The following is a 13096-nucleotide window of genomic DNA, read 5'->3' as shown; positions in this document are numbered from 1 at the left end:
TGCTTCAATGTATTTACTATAACGCAACAGCAATGCAATCGCCATTGTGTGACGATGTAGATTATTCAATCAAAGGGGGTCAAGTGGTCTGTCTCATATAGGTCATTTTTTCGAAATATACTAGATTGATCGATATTGACATACATAAACAGAATACTGATTGCAACAAACAAGCAATCACTGCAATGAGACAAGATAAACACAAAAGAAAGTGAAAAGCCAATATTTATTTATAGGCTGGGTCATCTTTAGCCAATGAGATTTGACGTTAATGCCTGCTTAGGCTTTAGACACATAGCCGGCGATTGGCTAAGTAGGACGTCCTTGTACATGCTGACGGTTGTTTTGCTGCAGCTGCTCACCGCTGACACCAGACAGTTCTGGGTGGCATGAGTGTCTCTGAAAACAAGCATACACACTTACAGTGATGAAATGTGCAATTTTGAGAAGAAATACTTCCCGTTTAAAGATACAAAATGCAAATCATCAGAATTCCAGGAAATGTTACATACAATGATCTCCAAAAGACTGTAGGAAATTGTTCCCGTTTACATCTACAATACAATATGTAGATTCTGAGAATTTAAAGAAATATTACATACAATGATCTCTCAAACACCTAAAAATATATTTCTCTTTAACAACTGCACATTCATTGTCTGATAAAGTACTGTCGGCGCGTGATATAGGATTTGACACTGTAGTTTGAATACTTCCAGTGAAGTATACTTACTCGCACAGATGCCGTAGTATAATCGATGCCAAAGAGCGGCGTCTACTGCCACAAACTGCTTTAGATGCCTTCTGAACACATGTGCTGTCGAAATCTGGAAACATATCGGCATAAAAATTCTTAAAAATGTATCGGAGTACAATCAACATACAGATTCAAATGAACAAGAGGCTCTGCCCAAATATGTATGACTTGTAAGTAAAACCTGGTTGCACCGATAGTCAACGTCAGTGTAGTGAGTGCGACGTTTCGGTGTAGGACAAACCTATTACTGTGTAGTCAACCCACTCTCTTCCACTTACTAACTACCACCTCGGTGTACATAGAAATTACTAAACGAGTGTCTGTCAGATACCATTCATCTTACAACGAAATGTTTCAAAAAGTATTAAACGAGCGAAAGCGAGTCTCACTCTTTGCAATATAGAAGTTGACCATCGATAGAACCTCGAACCTACAACTTCGTAAATGCCTCTGCAACAAGTTATGCATGGCTGATCTTCTATTATGTTACGAAATAAAATTCTCGATTCTCGTAAGAAAAAAAATATCATGTTCAATATCGACGGTATGCGACAATCTGTGTCTCCACTGTCAAAGACATACATGTGTACACAACGAGCTCATTCTAATCTACTCACCCCCAATGTGGCCGCAGAGTTTGGCCAAGCCGTCCTGCACTGTCTGGGAATCGGGCACCGTAAGCTTCATGGCGTCATCACTGCATTGCTTTTGTACCTGCAGAGTACAGTTCACTGCCTGCTGGTAGGTCTTCAGATTACTGTACCACATAAACGTTACATTGTATGACATTGATTATGATGTGTATCTTTATAGAGCTAAATTCCATACATCAGGTGCATGCTCAAAGAGCATACAAATAACAGTTAATTGTTATCCGGGGTGACCGAAGCTGCCTGTTAGTCGCTAGAAGGATATAGTCACATAACTTATCTCATCGGCTACCCATATTCTGAAGAGTGAACAGAAACAATTATGAACCAACTCACTTGCCTAAGGTGAGACCATATATGCTTCGTTGTGTGACAGGACTGAAGCCCTAGAAAATCTCACGAGGGAACCTGTCTTACATGGTCACCCATCCAAGAACTCTCAAGTACAAAGAAAGGAACAGCCAGCGGGGATGTTTCAATCTGCATTTGTTCGATTATGTTTTCGTATCATCGGACGTGATAATTAACAAACCGTGAGTAATAAACATGCAGTATTAGATCGCTGTTTCCATACATTCTTTTCCGGAGAATTTGTTAACATTACATTTACATAATTTATTGTGGGTCAGGTCAGTTTTTCATCGACCATGTGAATGAAAAGTATTTATAAAACATGCAAGAAATACACAGTTTTCTCACAACTTGACAAGTTCATATGTATGGTTTGCAAGTAATGTGAAACAGTGGGTTAAACGGGATAGCTTCTATACCATCACACTGCTAAAATTGAGAAAACAAAGAAATGAGGAAACGTCCAAGCCCAGAGAAAGGGCAAGTCAATGTCGAAATTCATTAACAACCACAACAAAGGTTACCAAAAATAAGGTTATCAAAAATTACAACCTGCGTATTTCTTGTCTTGTATATCAAAGTATGAATAATAATGAATCAGATATTATGAATAGTGAACCAAAATAGGAACCTTCACGTAACTAGACATAACAGCGTGATAGGGCCATTCAACATTAGGTATTTACAAGCTGTTAAATTGGTAACATTTTACCAGGAAGTATGTACCTGCACATATTCTTGTTTTGGTCCAGTGTCATAGCGTCTAAGATATACTGACTTGTGGCATCGCTGGTTGGTTGTTCCGGGACTATAAGCGTGATCCCATTGTTTATTAAGCATTGAAGGTATCCCTTTCTGATGGTTTGATCGGTGGAACAGTCTACGTGGGTGCTGTCAACACTGGTGGCGGCTGAAGAAGGTAAAGCTGGCGTTTCACAATCACAATCAAACATTGTGCCACCTTTAATGCCCAAGTCCCTAGTATGGTGATCTAACTTTGGTTGGTGGTGATTTCTAGCCTGTTCTGTACTTTCTCTAGAGATTATAGTACTAGTTTTAAATCTTTATAGCTGTGGTAGTTTTTTACTGTCCTTCGATGACAGGCTTTGATGTTCTAACTTTATTGATTTTCTCAATCAATATAAACTATCGATCTCGTCACGATATGACTGAAATATTGTCTATATGACGCTAAATAATAACTCACTCACTTACTTTAATGCCCAAATCCAAGCAGGTATATGGTTAAAATTATTTAAACAAGTTAATTCAAATTGTTTCTTTTGAAAGAAGTATCTTGTAGAGTTATAGTATTTCTCAAAAGGACAATATAATTAATGATGTGACTTAGTTGAGTGGATCTAGGTCGCCAAAACATTCAAACAAATCATATCATATTAATCTATATCAATTTTCAGTCATCAGTCAATAAGTACATTGCTCACGCCAATATCTCATGATCGTGATATAAATCTGAGTTTTCTCATTTGTTTTCTGCCTTTTCAGCACCAATCCCGTATCGTGGATGGTTTACATGTGGTAAACGTTTGAGGCCCGCAGCAATTCGTTTGTATCTTGTATCATACGGACCTGTAGAGACAGTGCAGCTGCTTGTGTCTGGCAGTGATGCTTCAAACATCTGAAGACTGATCGGACCACAGGGCGGCATCAGTCGTCGACCGCATGTTGCCAGAAGCTGTGATGACCTGTCAGAAATACATCAGCAGATCAAAATCTGGGTGTCGCCTCTGTGCTTGCTTGTCGCAAACAGCGAATCTCTAGCTAAAGGGCAGCGGTCTGAAAATAATCAAATCTGGACTAGGCAATCCGGAGACTTCAAGAGCACTGATCTATGCAATTGGGATACAAGTCAGCAACATTGACCAACAGATCCTCATAATCCTCTTGCTGAAGACCAATTTGGACCCGGATCGTCAGTGGTATACGCTACAAGGACTGCATTTTATTAAAGCTTTGGCCTCAAATAAGGCTGTCTGTTCCTGTAAGATTCACCATAGGACCATCTACAACAGCCCATGCTTGTCGTAAGAGGCGATATGCTTGTCACCTACAACGCGAATAGATAAAGGCAAATGTAGTTTAGGATATGGATACGGATATGGAGTGAAGACAATTTTCAGAGCAAAATTTGAATGCTGAATCAAGCAGGGTATTTGATGTATTCCCAATGACGTTTTGAGCAAAATTATTTTTCTCTGGAGCACAGGTATTTTATGGAAGTATAGTAACTCAAAGTTAAGAATTCTCAGGGCTTCGAACGTTTCAAGAAGAAGAACTCAGGTGTTTTATGGAAGTACTAGTAACTCACGCGCAGAACACTTCTTGCATTAAAGCTGTCGTGTTGATGCTGAGTGGATCGCTGATGCTGATGAGGCCGGTGACGTTGGCACATTCGGCGAGTTTCGGTAAGATGTCCTTGAGGCAGGTTTGGTTGACCTCTTTAGCAACAATCAATCAAATTCAGCATAGCTATGCAACACAATAACAAAGGGTAGTACTAACAGGTCACTTTCAATAGTCATCTGTACCGATATTATGTCTTGAAGAGATGAGAACAAAATGGGTGTATAGGTGAAGGACACAATCAGGCCTCAGACATGTTTAGACACATTTCCATAGTTTATTCTCCAGGGACGCGAAATTGTACGTTACAAAACATAGTTAAAGTAAATATAGTCCACATTCAAGTATTGTTGATGTCCCGCGGTTGGTCGTGCCTACTGTTATGGTGTTACAATCTATTTACGAAACCATACATACTGTCCAAGTTAGCGCAAGAATACTCCTCTGTCTTCCGTATTTTGTCTGCGGGTGGAAACATATCCTTCAAGAAGGGAGCAGGCGGTAGACACTTTTTGGACACACGACTGCTACACACTGTCGCTTTCACGTAGCTGTCAATGTCCCTGAAATAATGATATGATATGATTGTGTGGTTTGTTGTTTCACGTGGGACTCAGCAATATTCCAGATATATGTAAATAATCGAGTCTGGACCAGATAATCCAGTGATCAACAGCATGAGCATCAATCTAGGTAATTTGGATATGAAGGAATGTGTCTATGTGTACATGAAGCTATACACAGTAACAGGTTAATAAACACAGAGGTCATGTAATCCTAACAGGCACTTCATGTGTATTGGGCAAACGTTACAGATATTAAACCTCAAGCACGTTGGGTTTTATATTATCTTTAGTGAGGTGAGTCTACTTTTACGTTTTAATTATCCCACACGTTTTGTATTGTCAAGAATATTCATGTAGCCTTGAATTGTATTGGAAACACAATGCCATTTAGAAAGTGGTCAAATGTAACACGTGTTATATTGGGTCTTACACGTTCTTAGTAAAATATATATTCTAGTACTTTTGTTGGACTGAGTCACATCATTCTTAAAGTTTGTGTGCTGGCGATGGGACTAAATCTAACAAAGGTGCTAGAACCTGTATTTTACTGAGAAAGTTAATCCCAAATACAACATTGAAGTGTTTTGATTATATTTTTAGGATAAATTATCTTTGGTACTTTAAACGTTAAAAGAAACGTTACCCTCCTACCTTTATAAATATATATGTTAGAAGGTATTCGTTTAATCGTCACATTTCTGACAATGATGAAATAAACCAATAACAGTGATTTAAGATGTCCAAAAGAAAGGTTGAAGTAAAATTCTGCTTGGAGACAAAGATAAAACATTCAAAGTCACCATTTTTCAACCATTAAAACAAGAAACAAATGTTGTAGAGTGTGTAAAATTGTAACAGAATCATACCTATGATGTCAGACATTTTCAGCTGATTTGCACTTGTGAAAACAGACCAAACGTGATATTGTGTATAAGTGTTTAGCAACAGCCGAAAGCAATGATTACACAATACCATTTAGAAAGTGGTCAAAGGCAACACATGTCATATTTGGGATTTCACTTTGTCAGCGCCGCTAACTTTGTGTGCTGGCAATTGAGTGCCTGACTCTGAGGGTGCGGTTTCGAATCCCGGATGGGACTCAACCAAAAAACATTAGAATTTGTACTTTACTAAGAAACAAAATATCAAACTGAACATAAGGTCCATGAATTAAGCTATATCTGGCCACAAGTGAACGCTGACCCTATCTTCTCTGTAATTGACGTTCCAATCTATTTATCACTGTGCATCAATGATATATGTTTTAAATTAATTTTCATTCGAAATTGCTCATTTAGGTCCCTTTCCAAGATTCCGAACTTGGATATGCTTCTCCCAATGTTCTCTTCTTTCGTACTGAGAATCTAAAGCGTTGATGGTGATCAGCTGTTCACTTGATGCTGATGCCACCTCCTATGGAAGGTCCATAAGGTCTGTATCGTATCACTTGTGGCTTGCAAACAAACTCAATAACTTGGTAATTTCTTTAACATAACAGTTTGTTTCCAGTCACATGTCTAGAAATAGTAAACAGTAAATATTGTTGGGTACAACAGTCGCTGTCCCCAGTTCTCACACCAACAAATATGTTCGTTGTCACCGTCTACCTAGATGAAAACGCCAGTGAAGCCGTAGTTAAACACTTTAGTGCGTTATCGTGCATTATGCATTGTACATACATACCTACAGATTTTAGCTGCTGCAGTTGGATCGAAGGTCTTCATGATGTTTTCAATCATTTCAGATGCAGATTTCGAATGGTTGCTTAACACGCTGGCGTTTGGCATTTTGAGAGGCACATTATACACATCCATACACTTCTGATTCGTGTTAAGTATTGAAGATGAATCGTTGCAGTTTACGAGGCCGGAGAGATCAATGATATCTGTGTCTGCATTATCCCCTGAAACAGTACATAACGAGATTAGTAAGAACACCGTGCAGCAGAGTGTAGCTGTTAAAGATGAGTCTGGAGGTAGAGGATACTCTTGGCTTAAACGATTTGTTTCACAAGTTAACCAAACAGAAAAATAAGTGAGAAAACGCCCCTGGTGATTATCGAACAAACTTCAGAATAACACGTCACCAGCAGTGTTAAAGCGGTGAAAAATTCACTCACTTATGTCTTACAATTGTGACTCTCTGTCTTAGTTTCGGGGATGCTGGTGCCTCTGTCAACTAGGGTGCCTTCATTTGATTTGCAGAGTTGTGTCCCTTGTATCAAAAACCTCACTCAGATATTCAGTCAGCGCTGCTGATAATGCGCGAGGAAAACCACAGGGTCCTGGGCAACATTACTGGCCTTAGACAAGCGTGCGTCACCCATCAGTCCCCGTATCTGGTTCGCTGGGTTACAGACAGGTAAGTAATATTTCCACATGAATTGGTGAACACACTAGTCATACTGTAGATATGACTCATCCAAGAGGGAGGCCCAGAGCCCGGACAAGAATATCTTGAATACACGCATGAGGTGTCTAAAACGTTCACATATTTGTGGGAGTGAGTGAATATTGCTTACGCTGCATCAGCAATGTTGTATGTTCGCGGGGAGAGATATGTAGGCTCACTGGTTTAAATAGAACTTTTCACATTCGTTTCTTCGTAAAGGTCACATGCAGATTCTGATACCTTTCGGTATGCACTTACCGAAAGAAATCATCAAAAACTCAACCTATAAAGTTGAAAAAAAAAACCGCGATGCGATGAAATCGGAGTTCAAACAATTCACTAATCACGACGCATCAAGTACAATAAAAGAAGCTGTTAACATAAAGTATCTTACTTTCTTGTCACTCGCCATACATCTAAAATGCCCATCAAACAGATCGTCTTTATGTACACACAATGAACCCTCAGTGTATCAGCAAATGAACCAGCCCATCGGAAGCCGTCGTTGCACTTGAATGCACATCTACCTGCTGTGACTGGGTTCGGTCTCCCGAGGCCTTCGTTTCGAGGAAAGTAAGCCCAAGCACAAAATATTGCACTTTTGAATCGCGATTGTACGCTTATAGTTTTGTTTATTTGTTTTTTACACGCAGCAGTGTATATTATATGTCATGAATAAGTGATGATTGTGTTTTAATTATTTTTGATGTTTTGGTTGCATATGACCTTTAAGTCTTGAGTGTCCGAACTCTGTGGCGAGAAATTCCATGGGAGGACCTATTGGTCATCATGTGGAAGGTCGGGTTTATACGTACTGAGGATTCGTTATTCGTTTATTCGTTATAGCAGCTTTCTAGCTATATGACGGCAGTCCGTAAATAATAGCGTCTGGACCACACAATCCAGTGATCAACAGCATCGGCATCGACTCATGTATTGAGGATTGCAGGTTAGAAACCAAGTCCTGAATGCTTATCTAAGATTGAGCCCATATTATTGTTTAAGATTGAGCCCGGTATATTTTCATCAGCTGATTGAATTCGTTGAGTGTTGTGACAACTGAAAACCTATGTGCAGAAGAAAAGTTAACTATTTTGTCACTTCAGGCAAATAATTGTTATTAGTGTTAGTATTGGGGCAGTAGATTTGTAGTTAAGTTTCAAGTCGGTATGTTATAGCTCACTGGCTTCCATTTTCGATTCAATGCGAAGACAGACTGAATTAACTTCTGTCACACATTCGTTTAATTTTTAGACGGGAGACATACCTTTAGTTGAAAGGCATTTCAAGCAATAGTAATAGTTTTATGACTTAAGAATGGTTACGGTGTATTTGAGGTGTGTGATAAATGTGACATATCGCATGACATTTGTCCTGATCAGCCCTTGAAATACTACACAACGTTGTTTGAGTGTTCCTAGTTATTGCTTCAAAAACATCTTTCACATACACCTTCTATTCTTTTGAGGAGAATGCACTATCAGGTGTAATGTGTCTGCATGTAACAGTGACAGTTTCATCATCTAAAAAAACATGTTAGGGTATATTTGAGGTGTGTGAAAAATGTGATATATCGCAGACTTGATCTGATCAGCCATTGAAAAAAATAATACACTGCGTTGTTCCTAGTTATTATTGTAAAACATCTTTCACATACACCTATAATTTCTATTAAGGGAATATACCATCAGGTGAAAGGTGTTTGCAAGTAATAGTTCTAGTTTTATGAATGTAGAAAAATTGTTAGGGCGTATGTGATGTGTGTGAAAAATATGACGATCTGGTTTGATCCGCCACTGGTGCTGGTGATGCTTGAGGATTATAGTTCTGTAACTTCTTTCTTTCTTGTTGATCTTATTGTTTGACAAAACTGGAAAGATGTTTATAACGCTTGTGATAGTTTTAAACTGTCTGTTTTTGAGTGGTGTGTGACAGTGTCGGTTAACATTTTGTCAATGTCCATTCCATGCCATTCCACACATGCAGTAAGATATTTGAATTAGTTATTAATGTAAACAAAAATGTCTCTAAGTCGATTTTGTAAAAAGGCAGCTGATGTTAACACATGTGTTCTAGCGATACGTTTGCATTCTTAAACATGTTTTGGGAGGGAAGGCCGTGGTTGTGTATCATTTGCTATTTCATTCATTCACATAGGTACGTCTTTCTTTTTTTTATTTCTTTCATTCATTCACTTATAATTCTTGCTCTTAATTCTTACTATAATTCATCCATTCTCCCGTTGTAAATTTCTGACTGTGTTACGATTAAATATTTGCGGTGACAAGGGTGTAAGAAATCCCCTTTGAACCAGCACAACAGAACAAAGACAACTCTAAAACATCTCTAAAATCAAAGGCAATGGGTCACACAGTATAACATAGCAAACTCACCAAAGTCTTAGTGCGAGAGAGAAAGTTATACAGAATGTAACACAGCGAGCGGTCTGTCAGCAGTTTCAGACGTTGACGGATATGTTGGCTATGATGTATATACTCCAGCGCCCTTATTCTCGAAACGTTCGCATCCCTAAGAATTCTTAACTTTGATCGTAGCCAATGTATTAAGAATGGGCTTAAGCAGTTCGGAAGGCTACGAACGTTTCAAGAATAGCTAGCCAGAATGTGTCCGTGTCCCCCCTCCAACACGGCAACTAGCATTTATATATACACTCAGTCATTTCCCGAAAGTTCGAGCACATAACCATCGCCACTAACGTGGAGAGATCTAGAATGTCGTCGCCTCGTGTTGTTGTTTACAAAGGGAGATAACTCTAAAGTACTGCCTTAGAGGCGTGCCGCTTCCATACTTTTCTGTAGGAAATGTGATCCATTATAATAATTATTCAAAACATTAAACGTTCTGACCCAAAAATAATAATACTTACTTACTTACAAAATATACAGAAAATACACACTCGTAACAACAGCTACAATAAACTGAAGTTCTGTTAGAAACCGCTGAAGTTGGGCTGGGAACGAGCCAAGTCACTGTGTGCGTTGGAGCTTGACGAGGCACACGTTAATTAGTACAAAAGGTAATGAAAGCAAGGGAGTCATCTATCCCTGTTGCAGATTATCCCTGGTTTGCTGTGTAACGCCGCATTCGGCAATGTTTCAGCAATATGGCGGCGGTATTAATCGAACAATTGTCATGTTGTAGATTATTACCAATAATGTGAGTGTGGATGCTTTTTCAGTGTACAAGTATGAATATAAAACTAAACTGGATTCGTGTATAATTATACCATCAAATCTACACCTTTTGTCACGTAATGTAGGTATGCATCGACATTTTTGGCTTTGGAAAAAACGTATCAAATTTGCTGTTTGTATTATGCCGATACGCAGACGGCATATTGCCCGCAAAACATTTTCTGAACAAGGCGTAAGTACGTACATGTTGCATAATTGTGCACCAGACAATGCAAAGATTGTCATCATCAGCACTGACCTACGATAAGATTGTATGTATGAAACAAACCAGCGAGCTTGACTCCCGGAACCTGCCACTCTAATCTTACGACAAGCATTTGTTGCCATAGGAATGCAGGTTGGAGACAAACTCCAGAATGGACATTCTGGACAAAAGACAATCCTAGGGCAGAATACAAAACCTGACGTAGAAACAAAATCTGCAGTTCAGCGCACGTAATAAAGTGGAAGCCATAAATACCTGTGATGTGCCCTTGCTCTCTTATTCATATCTTATTGACGAGAAAGAAATGTTTTGTTTTATTCCATTGATTATTCGGCTATTTCCCGAAACACTTGGGAGCAGTTATGGTCACATGCTTTATAACCCTGCTTGATTTGGACAAATAAGATGGGCAACTCCTGGACACTACCGCCGCAAATGGCTGTAATATAGCTTATACATGAAGTCCCTCTTTGGCATGCATTGGTCTCTTGTTTGTGTAGACAAATAACGAGGCATTTTAATGACTATGTGACTAGTAAACCTACCTGAAACTGTAGAAAAGAAGAGGAGCAAGAAAAAGTAAAACAGCATGGCTCCTTCTTTCTCCTGACAACAAAAGATCCTGTACATAAGTACATTGTCTTAAATAGACACGGCTATCTGAAGAAAGATTAACACCTGTCAGACCTTATACTGATTGAAAATACTTGACCCAGTGGTTACAAATTCTAACCTTAAGAAAAGATAACGGAATTGTGAATTGGCGTTCATGACAATATCTAGCAAATACAACATATGTTTTTAAATGAAATCTAAAAGGAAGTGAGTGAGGTCAGTTTTACGCCGCTTGTATTCCAGCTGTATGACGACAGGGTGCACCAGAAATGGGCTTCAGTTCCAGTCATGTGGGGAATCGAACCCGGTTCTTCGGCGTGAACGCCTTAACCATTAGGCTACCCCACAGACCCAAATGTGCAAGGGAAGTGGTGATTGCATTATTATGGACAATTCATGTGTATTATACTGTTATTTTGGAGGATACAAGAAGGACGGTGGATCTTGGATTGAAACATTATTATGGACAATTCATGTGTATTATACTGTTATTTTGGAGGATACAAGAAGGACGGTGGATCTTGGATTGAAACATTATTATGGACAATTCATGTGTATTATACTGTTATTTTGGAGGATACAAGAAGGACGGTGGATCTTGGATTGAAACATTATTATGGACAATTCATGTGTATTATACTGTTATTTTGGAGAATACAAGAAGGACGGTGGATCTTGGATTGAAACATTATTATGGACAATTCATGTGTAGTATACTGTTATTTTGGAGGATACAAGAAGGACGGTGGATCTTGGATTGAAACATTATTATGGACAATTCATGTGTATTATACTGTTATTTTGGAGAATACAAGAAGGACGGTGGATCTTGGATTGAAACATTATTATGGACAATTCATGTGTATTATACTGTTATTTTGGAGGATACAAGAAGGACGGTGGATCTTGGATTGAAACATTATTATGGACAATTCATGTGTATTATACTGTTATTTTGGAGAATACAAGAAGGACGGTGGATCTTGGATCGAAACATTATTATGGACAATTCATGTGTATTATACTGTTATTTTGGAGAATACAAGAAGGACGGTGGATCTTGGATTGAAACATTATTATGGACAATTCATGTGTATTATACTGTTATTTTGGAGGATACAAGAAGGACGGTGGATCTTGGATTGAAACATTATTATCATGGGAAAATATCGGTGATGTTCCATGACCGCGTGTGTCTGTGTGTGTGCGAGTCTGTGTGAGTATGTGTCTGTGAGAGTGCGTGTCAGTGTGTGAGAGAGAGAGAGAGAGAACGAGAGAGAGTGTGTGTGTGTGTGTGTGTGTGTGTCTGTGTGTGTGCGAGTCTGTGTGTGAGTATGTGTCTGTGAGAGTGCGTGTCAGTGTGTGAGAGAGAGAGAGAGAACGAGAGAGAGAGAGAGAGAGTGTGTGTGTGTGTGTGTGTGTGTGTGTGTGTGTGTGTGCTATTTTAGGCCGTACCTTTTTCTAGTAATATTGCGACGGAGAACACCAGAAACGGGGAGTCAAATCCGGGTGATCGGTGTGACGAGCGGACGCTTTTAACTATTGGGTTGCCCCGCCGATCCGAACGATTTATGTCTTACTGAACGTGCCGTTACGGTATTAACCAGTTGGTCCTTACAAGCTGATTGAAAGTATACGTAGGGGTAATAATTGAAGTAACAAAAGAAATCTGACAACCGTAATTTTAAAAAAAATAAACACATAAATTAAACTTGAAACCTGTGGTAGGTACTGTGCGACGCTGGCCACTACGATCGGTTGTGGGTGCTCTTCAGTGACGACAGTAGATTGAATCTGTTCCACGCCGATGGTAGAGTCAGGGGTTGTCGGTCCAGATTTGAAGAGGTCATTATGCGACGATGTCGCACTGGTCATACCAGATACATTCATCAGTATTTGTTAAAAGGCGAAGATCCTCCATTGTGTATCCCTTATGATGAGAAAATCACGGCCAAGCATGTCTTGCTTGACTGCATTGATTT

At 39.2% G+C, this 13096-nt stretch overlaps 1 protein-coding gene across 1 annotated transcript; it reads right to left on the bottom strand.

The window, feature by feature from the left end:
- Window positions 1–207: 207 nt before the first annotated feature.
- Window positions 208–11153, bottom strand: LOC137297992 (uncharacterized). The gene is made up of 9 exons (XM_067830008.1): window positions 11045–11153; window positions 6372–6591; window positions 4540–4685; window positions 4088–4217; window positions 3349–3464; window positions 2485–2668; window positions 1375–1514; window positions 734–827; window positions 208–399 (listed from the first exon to the last, which is right to left on the bottom strand). Exons 1-9 carry the CDS (start codon window positions 11127–11129, stop codon window positions 249–251), a joined length of 1266 nt encoding a protein of 421 aa, XP_067686109.1. The 5' UTR covers window positions 11130–11153; the 3' UTR covers window positions 208–248.
- Between the last annotated feature and the right edge of the window lie 1943 nt (window positions 11154–13096).

This window comes from Haliotis asinina, chromosome 10 (assembly GCF_037392515.1).
Source record: "Haliotis asinina isolate JCU_RB_2024 chromosome 10, JCU_Hal_asi_v2, whole genome shotgun sequence".
Classification (NCBI taxonomy): domain Eukaryota; kingdom Metazoa; phylum Mollusca; class Gastropoda; order Lepetellida; family Haliotidae; genus Haliotis; species Haliotis asinina.
Note: the sequence above shows the minus strand (reverse complement) of the source record. Positions and strands in the feature narration are given on the sequence as shown.